This window comes from Gallus gallus, chromosome 10 (genome assembly GCF_016699485.2).
Source record: "Gallus gallus isolate bGalGal1 chromosome 10, bGalGal1.mat.broiler.GRCg7b, whole genome shotgun sequence".
Taxonomy (NCBI): Eukaryota; Metazoa; Chordata; class Aves; order Galliformes; family Phasianidae; genus Gallus; species Gallus gallus.
The window spans coordinates 859,312-878,499 of record NC_052541.1 but is presented as its reverse complement, the minus strand read 5'-3'; the positions used below and the strand labels follow the sequence as shown (position 1 = coordinate 878,499).

Genomic DNA, 19,188 nt, shown 5'->3' with positions numbered 1-19,188 from the left:
CGGGGCCAGGCGGTGAGGGGGCGGGGCCAGGCGGTGAGGGGGCGGGGCCAGGCGGTGAGGGGGGCAAGGCTTTGCTGTGAAGGGCGGGGCCTCGCGTCGGGGGCGGGGCCAGGCCGTGAGGGGCGGGGCCTCGGGAACCGGCGCGCGGGTCTGGCGGCAGCGCGGGGCGGCCATGTCGGGCGCGGCGCTGGGGAAGGCGGCGGTGGCGGCGGCGGCTCGGCCGCGGCGGAAGGTGCTGAGCGCGGAGGAGGCGGAGCTGTTCGAGCTGGCTCAGGCGGCGGGCAGCGGGCTGGACCCGGAGGTGTTCAAGTGAGCGGCGGTGCGGGGCCAGGGCGGGGCGGGAGCGAATGAGCCTCCTGGCCCCGCGCTGATCCCGCCCCGCCCGCAGGGTGCTGCTGGACCTGCTGCGCATGAACGTGGCGCCGCTCGCCGTCTTCCAGGTGCTGAAGTCCATGTGCGCGGGGCAGCGGCTGCCGGCGGGCCCCGAGAGCGCTCCCCCCGCCGCGCCGCCCGCCGACAGCCGAGGTAGGGGCCGAGCGGCGGGCCCTCCCCTCTTCGTGTCTCCCCCGGAGTCCCCCGAGGACGCGCCCGCCCTCTCCTCCGCCCTGCGGCCTCCGCGCTTCGCCCGCCCGCCTCCCCGCTGCCTCTCGGCGCCGCCCGCCGCCCGCGCCGCCCCGGGGCCGCCCCTCGGAGCTGCTCCGGGGGCCGCTCCGCAGGGCCGGGGGTTCGGGGCCGCGCGGCGGGGGCTGCGGCTGCCGGCCCGGGGGGCGGCCCCGAGGGAGGCGGCCCCGAGAGGGGCGCGGGGCGCCCGCTCCGTGTGAGGCGCCGGGCCCGGCCCCGCCGCGGTGCTGCGGCTCCTCGGGCTGTGCCCGGATCCGCCGTGCCGGAGCCCTCGCTTCTCTTGTGCTCAGAGGCGTAGCACAGAGGGGCGCGGGCCCAACCGGCGGGTCGCGAGGCCGAGAAGCGATGTGTGCGCTGGCAGATAGGTGCGCTTCGCTGCTCGGCGCTGCAGCCTCCGCTGCGGGGCCGGGCTCGGCTGCGCGGACGGAGGAGGCCAAGCTGGATGCTGCCCTTGCGTCCACTTCTCCCTCACTCTCGGTGTTTCTGAGTGAGAACTGCCAGGTGCGGCCTGCGCCCCGCAGACGGGTTCCTCCTTCCTGCTGGAGGAGATGCTCCCGGTTGCAGGTTGCCCGGTGAGAGGTCGCTTACAGCAAAGAGCCTCACGTGTGGCCGAGGGGTGACTTTAATATACGCAGGGGAAAAAGAGGACGACTTCTTGAGCGAAGTGAGGGAGGTGCAGCACTTGGATGTTCTTCTAGCGCCGGGCCACTGCTGCGAGCTGCTTCTGGATTGCACGAGGCCAGCTCAGGTCTGCGGTGGCTAAACGGCCCCTTTTTTGTGAACAGCGTTAATTCCTCAAGAGGAAAAGCCAAAAACCCTATGGACAAACTTGGTCTGCCCTTATTGATTGCCTCCTATCAGCCTGAGGTGCTGAAATATATTAAAGAGATGTCAGATTTCCAGGAATTAGTGTCGGTCTTGGGGCCTTCAGTCAGTCAGCCCTCTCCATCGATGCAGGAGCGTCTCCTGTCCAGGCGCTGCACGGCTCTGCCTGCAGTCTCTGTGTCCCTGTGCTACCTGCCTTCCAGGCCCGTGTTCTTCCTTAAAACCAACACATCACTATCCTTGAGTATGTTGTACTGAGCTGGTGAAGTGCAGGGAAAGCTCAGGGAGAGATGGCACTAGCTCTGTGTTACTTGGGGGAAATACAGTGTTAAATTGGTCTTCTGTGTGTTTTACTGCTGCTTTATTTCACATTTCTGCATTATTTCATCAGGCTGGAACATGCCTGCAAGGCTAGTTGATGCACTGTGTCACTGGATCACACACGGCTTACTAAGACAGGAGGATTGTGCCCATCAAGCCACTGTTTTAGTGTTTTGTCATGTCTGTGCAGAGAAAGCTGGGCTGAAGCTGACACTGAGCTGGTGCTTGGTGCTCCTGACAGAGGTGGGCTGCGTCTGGTTTTTGGGTGGTTTTTTTTTTTTTTTTTTCTTCCCCAGGAGCTTTTGCTGCATCAAAACTCAGAGCAGTAGCTAACTTTGAATGAGAACTCCTTCTGGTTTCTATCAGCCCAGGCGAGTTTGCCATCAGCCAGACTTGCTGATGAAGAACAGCAGCTAATTCCTTTGTCACTAAAATCACCACTGGCAGGCTCGCCCTCAGAACATTCTTTGGGCAGAACTTGTCATGGCAGCATTTTGTTGCAAGCACCCTTACTTCTGCGGCTATAAAATCTCCTTAACATCGAGAAAAGTGGATGTGGTTTTTCCTCCTTTTTCTTTTTTTCTTTTTTCCCCTCAAGACCTCCTTTTGAGGACGTATTTCTGCAGCCTCTCAGTGGGAGATGTCTGTCCTTGCTGTGACTCAGCTGCAGAGGTGCTGCCTTAGCTCAGTGCTCAGCCTGATCTCATATGGTCATCAAACACAGTTGCACTTCTGTACAACTTGTGTCAGACACCACGGGTGATGTCCACACTTGGAGCGGTGTGCCTGCAGTGTCATAGGAAGATGTTTAGTACTTTTGGTTGAAGGTCATGAAAACAGACTTCCAGAGAGGGGTCTTGGTTTGTGAGAACTGGTGATGGTGTAATGCAGGACCAGGCCACCAGTACCAGCCTTGTGTGTCTTTTACTGCACTGTAGACCGAAGGAGGATGTGAGCTGTCTCCCTGTTGAGCAGGAGCTTTACTGGAGCGCTAAGGAAAAGTGGTGTTGATGTAAAGATCCCGTTAAAATGAACAAATCTTCAGCAGACTAATTTTCTCTCCTTAAACTGGGGAAGCAACTAGTTAGCTCAAACTGAAGAGAAGGAGGAATCGGGCTTCCTCGTTCCGTGAGCTTTCTGGTTCTGGGCACAGTCCGTCATCAGTGGCCCAGTTCAGGAGTTTGGGGTAAGTGCTAACAGGGTGACTGGGGGTATCCTCTTTGCTGGGTCCGTTCTGCAGGAGTGTTTGGTTTGCCTTGCCTCCTTTCCATTTAGGAACTGCTGCGGGGAAAGGGAGCCAAAGCTGTATCTGCTGCATGCCCTGCCAGCTCCTGTTGGAAGATGCTCCTTCAGTTTAAGAAGAAGATGGTGTGGCTTCTGCACAGGACAAGGCACTGGGAAATGGGAGATGCCCACTGCTTAGCTGGGACTTGTCTGCTGACCAAGCCAGAGCTCCTTGCGCTGATACAGAGTGCAGTGGTTGTCCTCTATAAGCTTGCCAAGCTGCTTCGCACGGTGTTCTTCGGCGCTGCCTGTCTGCCCTCTCTCCTGTGCTTCCCCCTTTGTCAGAAGACAGACACGTGGCTGCAGTAACCCAGGTCTTGCTAAACATCAGCTGAGGCTGCTCCCTCTGAGTTTTATCAGTAGCAGCGAGGTACTGGCGTAGGCTTCTCAGCTCATCATGATGCAGGGAGGTTTTTTAAAGCAGGTCAAGATTGTTTTGCTGATCACTGGGGTAGGGGTGAGAAGGTGCATCACTTCCTTCCTCTCACCCTTGTAGTAGTTACTTCAGCTTTCTTGCAGCTAAAGCCCTTAAGCAGCAGGGAATCTAGTACAAATGACTTTTATTCTGTTTTTCCATAGAATATAACCACTTTAAACTGTGGTGTTCTACTTGGAGTTGTTCACTGGTAACAATTCATAGCTGTCTCAGTATAACTGAGTATTGGAGCATCTGTCTGGTATGTTTAGCTAGGTATAGCCTCGTGCACACACATTGGGACAGTGGCGTTGGTTTTAGTCTAGACAAGGCATGTGTGTAATTTACTATTCAGTTAAATATGCTTTTTCTTATATATTGTTTCCGTGATTGCTTTTCCCATCATTGCCCTCAAGCTGACGGTGGTTTCTCTGCGGTTTTCTACCTCTCTATTGACAGGCATTTGTCAATGCCCTGCTCTTCTCTTTCTTTCCCCTAGATTAATGAATATTTTTTGATGGCCCTCTGAGTCTTTTCATGTATTTTTCCACATTTCCCCACTCTCCAGCCCAAGTGTATTTCATAAAGTGGCTTTCCAAGGCTTTGCCCAACCCATTTTTAGTACCAAATGAGCTGTTGACATGAGATCGCTTTTTTGTCTTGAGGTTTCTGGATTTTTTTCAAGCTGTGGTCAGCATTTTAGAATGATCACTGTTGTTGCAAGGACCCCCAGTGATAGCTACCACTCCTGGATGCTGCTGGCTGGCTCAGCTGCCTTCTTTGCAGTCCTTTCATACCCACCTTCTGCTTACTCAGCCTTGCGTTGTCCCTGGGATGCTAGATTTGTAATGCAAGCTTCTTTGTTAAGGAGAGAAAGTTGTCAACAAGGTTAATGCTATGTGGAACTTGAATATGGTGGAAGCAATCCCTGCAGAGATATTAAAGATTTTTCTTAATCTTGATGGTGCTGTCAACATGGACAAGCAGCAAAGAGAATTGGTCTTCTCTGGCCAGTGTAGGCATCTCTTCTGTTTCACGCAGTCTCATCTGAAGCTGTATGGCTTTCTCTGGGCTACAAGAGCCAACTCTTCACTGTGCCGGGAGCTGTTTTGAACACTGCATGGGGATCACTTTCAGTATATAATTTTGAGAGGTTTTAAGCTTCTTTATGTATGTTTTTCTTTCTCTGTGAAGGAAGAATTGACAATGAAATGGGATTTAGAGGAATACTCCAAATGCCAGACTTGTAATTTGTGGCTTTAGCAAAATAATGAAGTGGAGGTTCATTATGAACAGCAACTAATTTATTCACTTTCTCCCCCCTCGACCAACCTAAAAACACCCAGAAGGTCTTGCTGGTAGGCTGAATAGAGCTCTGTGAAAAGTATGGAGCGTCTTCTCCATCTCTTCTGTGATTTGCATGCAAGAGATGTGGAGGAAATGAGACTCTTCCATGTGTGATGATGAAAGCCAGCAAAGCAACCTACTTAGAGAAGCAGAAGCTAATGGTTTTGAACAGACTACTGTTCAGTAAGAAATCCTGTAAAATCCTATTCCTTGAAAGTTATTGAATAGGATTTGGCACTCGGTATGTTAATTTAAGCTTGCAATTGTAGTGCTGTCTAATAATCCAGCTGAATACCTGGCTTGAGGTTGTAAGTTTGTTCAGGTCTTTTGTGTCCTACGTAGATCTCAGCTTTGTGTTCCCTCTCCAACTTCTCTTCAGATGTGTGTGTATGTGTGTGCAAGGGAAGGCATGTGTTTAAATAATGACCCACTGCTCCATTTAGCTTAATGCGTACTGTCTTAGCAAACTGTTTTAGCAGGTGCATTTGAAAACTATTTTTCCGCTTCCTTGGTTTCAAGACTGTTCCAATGGATTAGTTGAAACATACTCTGCCAATCTTGCCTGGGCTCTTGACTGTGTCTTTGCAGGGAGGCTTCTTTAACAGGGGTGCTCTCTTGGCTCCGGAGGAAGCCCTGCATACCACATGTGTATGAGCTGTTAGGAATATTTCAGCAGTTTTGGAGACCTGAAAACCCAACAGACTGAGAATGAAGAGCCATAGCTATGTACCGGGATTGCTTTGAAGAATGAGGACCATCTGTATAAGTCTCATCGCTGTTCCCACCTCCAGTGGGTGGGCAAAAGTTGAATTCTGGTAACCACATTGCGATTGCAAGAAAGAGAGACTTACACTCTTACAATCTGTTCTTTCATCCACACTTAATTTTCTAGGAAGGCCAGCTTGCTTTCTGGGTCCCGTGTAAGCCCTACTGCGAGACAAGAACGGGAGCAGACTTTTGGCCAAGCACAGTTTGCTCTGGCCTTTTTGAATGGGAGAGAACTAGCACTGAACTAAGTGGGGCACACACATCTGTTCTTCTCCTACTGTGTCAGGTTCTTGAGAAGGTGCACATACAGCTGCTTTTTTTGGGGATCATATTTGGGCAAACGTGTTTGATTTGTCTCTCATTTGACATGACTTACATTCATTATTTGAGCCACGGTTGCTGTGGGACAGTGAAACACATCCAGGATAAGGGCATCTTGTGTCAGCGAGCTAACTATCAGTGGAATCCTTTTGCTAGTCTGTTGTACTTGATTTGCAGAGTTTTTGGTAGTGAACTTCTTCTGTGTTTTGCAGTAAAGAGCCCCAATATCACTGATAGTGTTTTAACTGACAGGTTTACCAACTATGCCTGTTGCTGCACACTTTTTGGGCTGCTCTGGTTTGGTGCATCGTTCTTGAGATGATGCTTCCAAAAATACAGTTGGTTCTTATGCTGTTGAAGTAACTGGTTTGTTTTATTGTGATTTCAAGGCTAGGAGGATGGAAGGCAGTGTGTGTTTTGTCTGAGAATAGCTTTCTTTTACAAAGAGATTTTTTCTCCCCAAGTTTTTTCAGCTAGGTCAGAAGATCAAGGGCCTGGCTTCTGGTAGCACTTAATGGTACAATTGTTTGTACATAGATGTGGTTAGAGCCCACGTGTGCAGGCTGGGAACATGCACTCTTTCTGGATGTATGCATGTGAGGAAGGGGAGAACCCTCACTTACATAGAGATGTACTGGACTGCTAAATGCATCATGGTGAACTCCAGTCCTTTGTGCCAGTTTTTCTCTTAAATACCATGAGATTGTGTATTACCTTTGTGCAATTTGTTTATTTCCATTGACGGTACTCACACTACTCAAACTGCTGACGTGCTTACAAGCTTGAGCTGTACGAAGGAAAAATGCGAGGCTGGTTGGCTGGCTTGGGCTGATAACTGCTGGTAGATCACTAGTGTGATTTACAATAAGAGACATTTTAGAACACCTGATTTGGCTGGGATAAGTGAATGTATTCCTTTTGCTACTCTAATCCATCAAATTTTACAGATAAGAAGGGGCCACATAATCTTTGTTTGGAAGTTCTCAGGTTGTCTTTCCTATACTGTGAAGTGTTAGCTTGTGGTATTGATGTGAGTGCTGTTCTCACTTACTCCAAGGAGATGGGACAGTTGGGTAAGTAAAGCAGATATACCTCTGGTCTGTGCCCTTTGGTAGCACAGATGTTCCAGGATGATCCAGATAGCTGTGGAGACTCCTGTGTGTGCAGAAGCTAGTGGCATTCTGGAAGTTGCTCTGATACAGTTACTTAAATGTTGCTCTCCATTTTCATTACATGCATGTAACTGTGGATACTCATAGGAAAACAGCTGACTGGATTCCTGTGTTTGTTTCCTCCTTACTATGTTCATGTTCAGCAATGCTTTTGGGAACTCACTGTCCTTAATAAAATCTGTGTAGCTCTTGTAGCCCCTCTGCATTATGTTTCTTTGTTCTTTTGTTTTTATCTTTCCTAATGCAAATATTACTTCTCATCTGAAGTAATTCTCGCTGATGTCAGCAAATGTCAGTCTTCCTCACTTACCACCTTGTGCCATTGGTTTGCAGCACACCTTTGGCTGTCAATCCTTCCCCTCTTGCTGAACCTGGCAGGGTGGGCTGTGTGGCCCTTGCTTTCTTCAACTTTGACCTTTTTAGCCATTTGCTTCCCTCTTCTGTCACATTACACTACAGACAGAGACGGCCACTTGTGCCTATGGAAGGGCAGCCCTTATCTTCTGAACAGAGTAAGAAAAGTTGAGAGTAGCTCATCGTAGAGGCATCTGGGCTCCTGGAAATTGCAGACAATGATAGGAAACCCAAACTTGTTCATCAAGTCACAAGTGACGTGAACAGAAGGATTTCTTATCTCCAGATTTTGTGACTATGGGCTTCAGAAAGAGGTGGGCAGTGGCACATCAGTTCACTTATCCCAGACTTGAGGTGTTTGATGCTCTTCATGTTGTTGAATTGCTGTTTGCAGTGCTGGTCTTCCTGTGCCAAATGAAAGCAAGTATTTAAAGAACAAAGTGGGCTGGTCACTCTGTAGATTAAAACTTGAATTTCTAATGCTCCTGCTGCAACTCATTTTGTTGTTGTGGCCCTGATTTCACAATTTTGCTTTCTATGTTGGATGCTGGATACATCCACGACATCTAATACATCTAATCTAATTAGCCTTTTGCATGATTACTTAAGGAATGCTTGCAGCTTAGATGCTGTATGGGTGACACTTGGGGCTGACGCTAATGTATGCATTTGTTCATTCAGGGAGAACTAAAAGCAGTTCTGCCGTCAGCGGGACCCAGGTTCTCGTAGAAAGGAGCAGCCGGGAAGGATCTGCCCAGAGGATGCCTCGGCAGCCAAGTGCAAGCCGGCTGCAGAAAGCAGGAGCTTCTGGAAAGAACAGCGGAAGCAACAATAGCTAAGACCTTGGCAACAATGAATTTTGATGCTTGAAGATGTATATAAGTTGTGCCTGTAAAATTGTTTATGTTGTATCTATTAAACTGGCAAACATTATTTGTAACTCATGGATTATAGCTGTTTTCTTTTTTTATTTATTCTTATTTCCAAAAATTCTGTTGGCAGTGCAGACTACTCAGTGCTCTGTGAAGGTTCCTGGTATGAAGAAAGATGCAGGACGCCTAGAAATACCTGAAATAGTGTTGAAGTTGCTCCGGAGTGGTCGTAATTCATTTACAAACCAGTGCTTCTCACTGCCTCCTTCCCTAAGACTCAGTTCAATATATTTCTTCTAATTTTATGAGCTGAAAAATCTGTTGGGCTTCATTAAGAGTGGGGTAGTGTCACGGTAGGTTGTATATTGTTGAAGAAAGAGCCTTGCTGTGATGGTAGCTTGCACTGCAAACCTGACTGTCTAATTGGGCTGTATTCTTGATCTTCAGCTGATGATTGCCTTGTCACTTCATGTGTATGCTCAGGTGGGTTTTAGCATCTTACCCTGAAAACCACTTTGGCCCCTCTCTTTGGCATGATGGTACAATAATCCTAATGATGCTAATGTGATTACTCATTTATTGTTGCAGAACTCGTTGCCTAATGAGCCAGGTTAAAGAGAGGTTATGTCAGATAAAGGAAGAGAACAGCTTCATCACTTAGTGTAAGATACATGCGTATAGTTAAAACAGCTAAGTGGATTTATTAGTGTTCGGTGTTGTCATTCATCACTTCAGAGCATATCCAGGCAGTGGGTGTACTTGCTATGGCCTTGGTAACTCAGAAGCTGTTAGTGAAATCCATTTCCCTATTTAGGATAGAGTGCCTCTGTTCTTGGTGAGGGATAGATGATGTTTTCAAGAATCATGGAGATTTCACAGACAGCTTGGTCTGTCAGCCCAGCATAATGAAGAGATTTTGCTAGTGTTGGTATGAGTGTGAAATACTCTGTTGAAGAGCTGTGGGAATGAAGAGGCTGCAGTCTGTCTATGGAGATCAGGACTTTTCAAGTAGGAGTTAGGAATAGGAGTAAAGTAGTTAATAGCTGGCAGTAGTACACTTTGAAGGGCATCCAAGTGTGATAGCTTATGAGCTTTTTCATCATTATCAAGGTCTGGGATGCCCTGCTCTGATCTGTGTGCAATGAGTTTGCACCTATCTCAACTCCTACACCCCCAGGAAGCTGAAACACTCACGCTGCCTAGGAGAGGCAAATGTAATGGTTGTCCTGGTTGAATTTGCTGGTGGAAGAAGAGCAACTGCAGAGCTGTTTTTTCCTTTGAAAGAGCACTGACTGATGCTTTTTGTCCCTGGAAGGTTGAGCAGACTGGAGATGTGACTGAGAGAGTCCCTTCCAGCTCAAACAATTCTATGATTCTATGATCCTGACAAGAAATAGTACCTAACAACAGAGTTGGTTCTTGCTTGCAAGTTCACTACCTCCTCTCTCTTCATCTACTTGCTTGCATGTTCACTACCTCCTCTCTCTTCATCTACTTGCTTGCATGTTCACTACCTTCTCTTTCTTCGTCTAGTTTAGTGTCTGCATTTGTTCTATTTACCCCTCTGCAGCTCAAGATATGTCCTATGTTGTACCTACCTACTGCTTTCAAGCTTTTGCAGAGTCTTCCACAGTCTGTGGATCAGTGCTCATCTTTTCCTGACAGCCCATTTTCCTGAGAAGATTGTCCTGTTCTCTTTTCCCTATTACCTAGCTGAGTAGTAATGCTTGATGTGTACTTTTATATCCTGTCCCTTCCAAACATTTGCAGCAAGTGAGGCACCATCAGACCCTGCTGTGGGGAAGGGATGGCTTGCCCTGTTGTCTAGAGGACTGTGCTGCTTGGTGGGGGCACAGATCTGGTATGTTGTGGGGAGATTGTTAAAGGTTGTCCGACTCTCTTAAGTATTATTCCCTGCTATTTTTCCATACAAGTTCTGATGATGCTAGGAAGGCCAACCTGGAGCTTATCACACCTGAATAAGGAGGTTTTCTGGGATTGGTAGTCCAGGGCATGGGAGTGGTAGATAAGGCTGAGAAGCAAAGAAGTGGATGAAACTTCCTCATCAGACAGATAGGAGCAACTTCACGTTCACAGGTCTCAGTCCTCATGGGGGCCTTTAGGCACCTCAATCTCTGCTGGAGGGGCAGCACAGCAAGACCTAAGCAGTCCTGGAGAGCATCAGTGACGCCTTCCTGACCCAAGTGGTACAGAAGAGCCCGTGAGGTGCTCTGCTGGACTTCCAACTAGTTGACAGGGAAGGGCTCACTGGGAATAGGGAATTTAAAGGTGGCTTTGGCTGCAGTGGTCATAAAGTGGTGGAGTTCAAAGAGTCAGCGGGGCAAAAAACAAGATCGCAGTGGCAGGCTTTAGGAGAGCAATTTTGCAAATGGATCTCTGAAGAAACAAAAGAGCCTCATGGAATAAGATCAAGGTGGGAAGAGGGACTCAAGAGAGGAGGTTGGTATTCAAGGTCACCTCTTCCAAGCTTGAGTGATCCTTGCCAATGACCTAGACCTCCATCCCTGACTCCTGCCTTACAGATGCCTTCCATGCCCTTCCTCTCCCTCAAGCTGCATCTTGAACCACAGTCCCATGTCCAACCTTTATTGTAACTGCATCCAATTTTTCTCCTGGCTCTGCGGAGCTTTAAGTGTAAGGGTGTACAGGAGAGTGTCTGCTTTAAGGCTATTTGGTCATGGGCACTTTGTAAAGGTGAAAGGGAGGCACTGATGAGAACCAAGTCTGGTAAGTCACACTGATTTGTGAGAGCAGGCAAGGATGTAGGAATGCTTATTCCTGCCAGGTAATCTGATGGAGGAGTTTTAAGGTGGGAAAGAATCACAAGAAGCAGAGCTCCCAGTCACACTGATTGGTGGGCTGCCAAGCTACAGGTACTGCTTCCAGAGTGGATAAACACTGCAGCAAATGAGACTGTGAACCAATGGGGCACAGACTGTGAGGGTAAAGAAACTGCAGACCTCTGCAAAGCCATGGAGGTGTGCAGGGGGAAGGTGGAGAAGGAGAAACAGAGAAGATTGGTTGAAAAGGATCAGTCCTAAGTATAATATGTTTAGTCAGTATGCTTACTCCTGAGGGGGGTGCATGGGGTATACTAGGAGGGCCAGAACAACATGAGGGATGAAAAGTGTCAGGGTTGGCAAGAACTAGCATGGAGAGGGGCAAGGAAGGCTGGGGGTGGTAGTGACAGGAGCTAATGCTGGTCTTTCTTGCCTGTTTCTCTCCCAGAGCTGTGGCACTGAGGGAAGTAGAAGGACCAGGGCTGTCCTTGTTGCAGAAATAAGGGGGGGTTTTGGGGAAGCACAATCCTGAGGCTGCAAGGAGGCATGTTAATGGATGCTTGTGGTATAGGCTTTGCAGCCCCCCTCCCCCCCACCCCCCCATGGGAGCATTCCTTGGAACTGTGTGTGTGTGGGAAGGCAAGGATCCCCTTGGAAGCGTTCCCCTTAAGTGAGTTGCAGACAGGCTCCCCTGCATGGGACAAAGTTTGGTGACATGATTAAAGGTTCATCTCCATGACTGAAGAGGAGTGGAGGAACAAGGATAACCAAGTGGACATTGGGAATCATCACAGTGCCAGCAAGCTGCCTACCTGGCTGCACTCATGCCTGTCCCATGGGCACCCATCATGATGATCAACGGAAGTGGCTCTTCAGATCTTCGCCTTGGACTGAGGAGGATTATTGCTGAGGGTTGGTGTCCATCTGTGTTTGGTAGTGAACATCAAGCTTGATCAGCTGTTGAGTGGGATAGGGGCTTGTGTGCTGGGTATTGAACATAGCTAAGTCAGTCAGTACCCATACCCAGTCCCAGTCTGGGTGCTAGGAGGACCAGAAGGTTCTGGGGACAAGGGAGTCTTGGAGCCAGTTGTGAGACCTGCTGCATGTGCCCATGTGTGTGTGCTTGTGATGAAGCGGCTGGCAGAGTAGGGTGGCCTAGAAGGCAGCTAGCAGATAGCAACAACATGAATATAAAGAAGTGAGGGCAGACCATAGTGGTACCTAGATATAAGGCTTTGGCAACAGGAACATGCAGTAGCAGAGTGGCGCAGCGGAAGCGTGCTGGGCCCATAACCCAGAGGTCGATGGATCGAAACCATCCTCTGCTAGTAGGTTTTTCGTTTTTTTTCCCCCACCCCCGCACTTTTAGTTTAAAGAACCACCTCACCGTGTTCTTCTTCCCTGCACGCCGTTGATTGCGTGGTGCCGGTGTGGGGCCGTGCGGATCGAGGGCGGCCGCCGGCTGAGCAGCGACGGAAAAAGGGGAGGAGAAAAAAAACATCACGAAAAGACTACCATTTATGGCCCGTACGGGGATCGAACCCGCGACCTTGGCGTTATTAGCACCACGCTCTAACCAACTGAGCTAACCGGCCCTGTTGTATAAATTTTCTCCATAGCCATCCTTATAGGAACAAAACCGGCACACCAGCAGACGACGCCTTATATCTCCAGCTTGTGAGCCCTGCGTGCTTCCCCTGCAGCACTCTGCTGCTCTAATGGGAGCTGCTCCGTGCCCACCCTCTCACCATGGCTCTGCCTCACCGCCCTGCCCAGCCCGGTGGATGTCCCCATGAGATGGGAGATACTGAAGCGAAGTACTCCTGTGCCATATGTCATATCACTGTCCCATCTGCTGCGTGAGAGGGCTTTGAACTTCTCCTGGGGACCAGAACAAAAGTTACCTGCCATGTTGCCAAAAGCTGAACAGCAGAAACACCCATGTGAGATGTTTGCCTGTGTTTTTGGCCATCCTGGTGTTAGCTGCCATTCCGCTACTGAGTTCATCTGCCTTTGTGCAGGAGCTTAGGAAAATCGATCGTTGTGTAGAATGTTAAAGAATGGAGACAGATACATTTTTACACAGGTTTCTCCAGAATTTGGGGGCTTGGTTTTGGCCTTATGCCAGGTTTCTGGCAATGACTGCCCATCTTCCTTCCCCCTTGTTTCCACATCTTATTTCAAATGGGTGCAGGGAAGTGGAGGGGACCTCTTAGGGATTGCTGTTACCTCTGTGATACACAGATGTTCTGGCTGATCTATCTCCTCTTCTCCTCTCCCAAAGGTAATGGCTGTTCAGCAAATATAAAAATATGTAAAATCATATAATGGTTTGGACTCTGAGGGGCCCTTAAAGATAATCTAGTTCCAACTCCTCTACATGGGCAGGATCACCTCCCACTAGGTCAAGTTGCCTAAAGCTCCATCCAACCCGGCCTTGAACACTTCTAGGGATGGGGCACCCACAGCTTCTCCAGCCAGACTGTTCAAGCACCTCACCACTTACCACCATACCAAAGAATTTCTTTCTAATATCTAATCTTAATCTATCCTCTTTTAGTTTAAAAATGTGTTACCCCTTGTCCTATCACTAAATGCTCTTGTCTCTCCATCTTTCTTATAACTCTCTCAGAGCCTTCTTCATGCTGAACATGCTCAACTCCCCTAGTCTTTCCTTGCAGGAGAGATGCTCCAGCCATCTGATCATCCTTCGTGCCCTCTCCTGAACCTACACAAACAAGCCTACGTCTTTCCTGTGCCTGTGCTGAGGGCTCCAGGCATGGGTGCAGTACTCTGGGGAGGGGGGGGTTGGTTCACGAGAGCAGAGTAGAGGGGGACAATCATTTCCCTTGCCCTGCTGGCCATGCTTGTTTTTATGCAGCTCAGGGTACAATTGGCCTTCTGTTTTCATCCACAAGAACCCACAGGTCCTTCTCTCTGCTCTCAGTGTGTTCATCCCTTAGTCTGTGCTGATGTGTACACCTCACACTTGGCTCTGTTAAGCTCTTTGAGATTTGTGTGAGTCTACTTTCCAGACTGCGCAACCCCTTTGGATGCATCTCTTCCTTTTGTCGTATCAGCTGCACCACTCAGCTTGGAACTGCATGCAAACATGCTGAGAGTGCACTTGATCCCACTGTCTGCTTCATTATTAATGTTATTAAATATTACCAGTTCCAATATGGACTCTCCACCTGGACATAGGGCTGTTGACCACAACTCTCTAGATGCAAGCATGCAGTCAATTTCTTATCCACCTAACAATCCACTCTTCAAGTTCTTCTCTCTCCAATTTAGTGGCAACCATGTTCTGTGAGACACTTTCTGATGCATGCTTACCTATGCAGACACCTCAAAAGAGGATTTCTGTTCTCCTAAGCTTTCTTTCTTTGTCCACTCTCAAGCATTTCCTAGTACTGGCTCTGCTCCTTGATCGTCGCACTTTTGAGGCCAGACAACGTGGAGGCAGGAATGCACAAAAGAGGTATGAATTACTATTTCCAAATCAAGTGTCCGTTGACAGCAATCCTTCACCCCACTGGTAGTGCTTGATGTCAGACAGAGCTGTAGAACTCTTGTGAGATATGGTCCTCTACAGGTCCATGGGAAGCCACAGTTCTTGCGTCAAGTGCAGAATCTAAGCCATGGCAAGTCTCTGCCCACTGTATCTTCCACCCATCACTTTGTCAGGATGCTTTTCCAATATTTTGTCACACAGGCAAGTCATATACAGACATCCTCACATCTATGCCATGCCATAGAATCATAGAACGGCCTGGGTTGAAAAGGACCTCAAAGATCATTGAGTTTCAACCCCTCTGCCATTGGCAGTTGCCAACCACCAGACCAGGCTGCCCAGAGCCACATCCAGCCTTGCCTTGAATGCCTCCAGGGATGGGGCATCCACAACCTCCTTGGGCAACCTGTTTTAGTGTGCCACCACCCTCTGACTGAAAAACTTCCTCCTAACATCTAACCTAAATCTCCCCTGTCTCAGTTTAAAGCCATTCCCCCTTGTCCTATCACTATCCACCCTTGTAAACAGCTGCTCCCCTTCCTGTTTACACGCTCCTTTCAAGTACTGGAAGGCCACAATGAGATCTCCTTGGAGCCCTCTCTTCTCCAAGCTACACAAGCCCAGTTCCATCAACCTTTCTTCATAGGAGAGGTGCTCCAGCCCTCTGATCATCGTGTCCCTCCCACTGCACAGCCTGAGAGCCCAAGGAAACGCTCCTCCTCGAGAACCCCTTTTTAAGACAAATCTTCCTCATAGTGCCTTGTGCTTTATCATTCCACTGCTACACTCCAAAACAGTGTTTTCCTTCATTTCCATATTCTCATACTACACAGATGTGCCTAGAGTTGCATTTAATCTCTGACGCAGCTGTGATCTGGTCTTGAGTAATTCTTCCTGGTGTTGGTTTGTAATTCTGTGATATAGCAATACTCACTTCTGACAGCCTGTGGGATCACCTTGATTCAAAAGCCATCTGCACATGGTTGTGGGCAAGCAGATACAGGTGGCCCAGCATAAGTAGGTGGGTTGAACCAAATGGTCTCCAGAGATCCCTTTCAACCTCAGCCATTCTGTGGTTTTATGACCTCTTACCTCATTTGGGCTGCCATATACCACATAGGCTTATGGGAAACTCACATCTTTTTACACTGGAACCAAAATAGGATGAAGTAGGACTTTTTATAGAAATGCTAGATCTGTCTTCAAGCCACCAGATCAAGCTCATCTCAACTGTTCAACCAAATCACTCCTGAAATGTTGATAGTCAAATTGACTAGATTGTCACTGACTGTGATGAAGACAGAGGTACTGACTTACCTATAGATACCTACAGTCAGATGTAATAATCTTGAACTGAATTCCATCCAGCTACCTAGTCAACTGAATTTATCTGGTTCACGTTGACTCTCTAGTGGGAGGAAATGATTTCTCTGGAATAAGTCACATTCCTATGCCAGCCATCTGTTGGCATCTTCTTCCTGAAACTGTACAATTTTGTTTTCTGACTTAGCTGGAATTTTGCTACGTGTTAGGTTTCTGTATGTTGGATTCAAGCGTTCTTATGACAGTGATTTCTTTTGTACTAGCTTGAAAGCAAGCCAGTGTGTAGAAAAAGGACAAAGGCTTAAGCATATCGTAATTAAGACACTGACTTTGTGGCTCATTTCTGTAGTTTCTGCAGTATTTTGTACAGTTTCATGAAACATATCTATTCAGTACATAAATGATGTACATTTCTCATTATTTTCCAGTAAGAGGTAAAATGTCCAAACTTTGAGAAATGTCCAGACTTCGAGGAAATCATTAATCCTCCTGTTTTAACCTTTCAAGTGTGAGCAACTTTTAGAAAATAAGTGAAACCCTCTGGGCAGATGCATCTTGCTGAACTGTTTCCTTCCAAATGTCTTCCTTAGAGCATGCTTTACTTCTTTGTTTCGTAAGCTGTAGATGATTGGGTTCAGCATAGGAGTTACTACTGTATAGGAAAGAGCCACCAGTTTCCTGCTCTTTACCAAGAATCTGGACCTTGGCTTCAAATGTATCAAGCCAGTTGTGCAGTAGAACAGCGTCACCACCACCAGGTGAGCAAAGCAGGTGAAGAAAGCTTTGCGTCTTCCTTCGGAAGACTGCATTTGGAGGATGGTATGGATTATCCGGACGTAAGATGCTGCTATCAAGATAAATGGGATCAAAACAATTGTAACAGTAGCAACAAACACAAGAAGCTCAAATAAGTATGTGTCTGAACAGACCAAATCTAGAACAGGAGCAATATCACAAAAGAAATGCTCAATCTCCTTAGAGCCACAAAAGGGATAGCTAAATAGCCAGCCAGTGAGTCCTGCAGAAAATGGAATACCAGCAACCCAGCATGCTATGACCATATGAAAACACACTCGCCTGTTCATTCTGGTGGTGTAGTGCAAGGGATGGCATATAGCCACGTATCTGTCATATGCCATGGCACTCAAGAGGAAGCACTCGGAAGTGACAAAGAATATGACAAAGTAAAGTTGCAGGGCACAGGCAGAAAAGGAGATGATCTTTCTCTCCAACAACAAATCCATAAGCATCTTGGGCACTATGTTTAATGTAAAGCAAATTTCAATCAAGGCCAGGTTTTTGAGAAAATAGTACATTGGGGTGTGTAAGGCAGGATCAGCAGTTGCGACTAAAATTATGAGAAAGTTCCCTGTCATTGTGATTAGGAACATGATGAGAATTCCCTCAAAGAGAAGAACCTGAAGAGCGGTGAGGCAGGAGAACCCCTGCAAGGTGAAGTACGTCTGGTTTTTGAGCCCTGGTTCTTCACCAGCTTCCATGTGAAAGAGGAACCCAGCCTGTATCAGCCAATGAGAAAGATAGGAAGTAGAAAACTCTTTATGAGGATGAATATAAAGCAGTGAGCTTCTCTGAAATCAATTCCATTATTATGTGGGAGAAACAACTATAAATGGGCATATAACATTTTGAGAGGTACACTAGAAAAGCAACTTGTCATGAAAACAAGGTAACAAAACAAAACAAAACAAAAAAACAATGAGCTGAAGTGCAGAAGAGATAGGATTTCCCTTAATGTTTGCCCACTTTCATTTTAAATTAAGATAAAATACTTCCACATCTACTTTATATATCAGTTCTACTGGTATTTTCTCAAACGTAATTTTGTCAACAATTAGTGTGTTTTATTTTCAGTGTGTGAAATAAGAGTTTATTTCTTACTGACCTGTAATCTTTTTTCATTTTTTGAGAAACTATTTTTCCCTGTTCTCACACGTAAGCACATACATATGCGTACATAGATTTCAAATAAACAAGGGCAAATTGAATTGTTGAATGTACAGACAAAGTTTTGATAGGTTAAAGAATGGATAGAATGCATATGTTGTTATTTGCCCGCATCATTACTAACAGATAAAACAATGACCCGCTTACTTACTTATTTATTTAAAATCTAGCATTGCTCTTTATTCAGCTTCAGTGGACATTTTTTAATGATTAATTAAGATATAATTGAGAATTTTTCCTCTTTTAGATCATCTGCTACCTGCATCCTGTAGTTAACTATCTGAAATGTAGATGGCCACATTCAAGATAGAAATTTGAAGCATCTTCTCATTTGCATCAGCTGGAAAAGTAAGTCAGAAACCTATATTGTATTTCTCACTGAGTCTAATTATCTTCATTGGAATCACTGTCTGGGAATGCCTATTAATCTCTATTCATTAGCACAGAAAGGTGCAGCTCTCTGAATTGCAGAAAGCAATATTAGCTGAGGAAGGTTATACCTGACAATTTGCAGCATCAGCTTTGATTAACAGCGCTGACTCACCTTCTTATGTATCTTCACAGTCAAATAAAGTCTGCTTTCTTATAAAACACAACTCCTTTCAGGATGTTACCATTTTGAGTGGTATTTCCTCTGATCATCTTAGTGGCCCTATTCTTAACTCTTTTCCATTTAATGGTCACTTTTATGTATGGAGGGACTCCAGAATGGGATACTTTTCTCCATGGGTGGCCTTGCAAGTGAAAAGCAGAAGGAAATGTGCGCTTCCCTTGAACAGCTGTTTGTGTCTTGCTAGAACAGCTGCTGAAATGGTTCTTGTTCTCCTCTGCAAGGACTCTCTGTAGACTCATGCTCAGCTTGCTATACACTGGGACTTCCACATTTCTTTCTGAAGAGCTATTCCCCAGACTGCCAATGCCAATCTGATTCACCTCTTTTGCCAGAGCCACCATTTGGCATTTGTCTTGCTCTAGCTTCATGAAGTTCCTGCATATGGACTATCCCCTATCTTCCAGTTGTTGTAATCTGGAAACTCCTGAAGATGTTCTCCATTACATCTTCCCAGTAACTGATGCAGATGGGAAGCCGCATTACTCCAAATCAACCCATGAAGAATGCCTCTCATGGCCAGATAGCATCTAGACTAGGCTGTTGAATCTACCTGTGAAAGCTTGATGGTCCGGGCAGTTTTTTCACTCACCTGTTAGTTTTCTTATCCAGTTTCTATCTTCCCATTTTGGCCATGAGGTTATTGTGTCAAGAATCGCTAAATGCCATCCA

At 47.0% G+C, this 19,188-nt stretch overlaps 2 protein-coding genes and 2 non-coding genes across 4 annotated transcripts; 2 read left to right on the top strand and 2 right to left on the bottom strand.

Annotated features, from left to right (window-relative positions):
- Positions 1 to 163: 163 nt before the first annotated feature.
- MZT2B (mitotic spindle organizing protein 2B) lies at positions 164 to 8,368 on the top strand. Its single transcript, XM_015279102.4, has 3 exons — positions 164 to 309; positions 389 to 525; positions 8,110 to 8,368. Exons 1-3 carry the CDS (start codon positions 173 to 175, stop codon positions 8,265 to 8,267), a joined length of 432 nt encoding a protein of 143 aa, XP_015134588.2. The 5' UTR covers positions 164 to 172; the 3' UTR covers positions 8,268 to 8,368.
- A 3,989-nt stretch (positions 8,369 to 12,357) lies between these two features.
- Positions 12,358 to 12,429, top strand: TRNAM-CAU. Its single transcript has one exon. It is a non-coding gene; the product is annotated as a tRNA-Met (tRNA).
- Positions 12,430 to 12,622: 193 nt separating this feature from the next.
- TRNAI-AAU lies at positions 12,623 to 12,696 on the bottom strand. The gene has a single exon. It is a non-coding gene; the product is annotated as a tRNA-Ile (tRNA).
- Positions 12,697 to 16,435: 3,739 nt separating this feature from the next.
- On the bottom strand, positions 16,436 to 17,451 carry OR10A4 (olfactory receptor family 10 subfamily A member 4). Its single transcript, XM_001231930.6, has one exon. The coding sequence runs from the start codon at positions 17,438 to 17,440 to the stop codon at positions 16,436 to 16,438; it is 1,005 nt and encodes a 334-aa protein (XP_001231931.5). The 5' UTR covers positions 17,441 to 17,451.
- Positions 17,452 to 19,188: the final 1,737 nt, after the last annotated feature.

What these genes read in the sequence shown, in the direction of transcription:
- MZT2B (XM_015279102.4), top strand. Translation starts at nt 173, where the DNA reads ATGTCGGGCGCGGCGCTGGGGAAGGCGGCGGTGGCGGCGGCGGCTCGG. An exon ending in CTGGACCCGGAGGTGTTCAA is followed by an intron (nt 310 to 388) that starts GTGAGCGGCGGT and finishes CCCCGCCCGCAG; the next exon opens with GGTGCTGCTGGACCTGCTGC. An exon ending in GCCGCCCGCCGACAGCCGAG is followed by an intron (nt 526 to 8,109) that starts GTAGGGGCCGAG and finishes TTGTTCATTCAG; the next exon opens with GGAGAACTAAAAGCAGTTCT.
- OR10A4 (XM_001231930.6), bottom strand. Translation starts at nt 17,440, where the DNA reads ATGGAAGCTGGTGAAGAACCAGGGCTCAAAAACCAGACGTACTTCACC.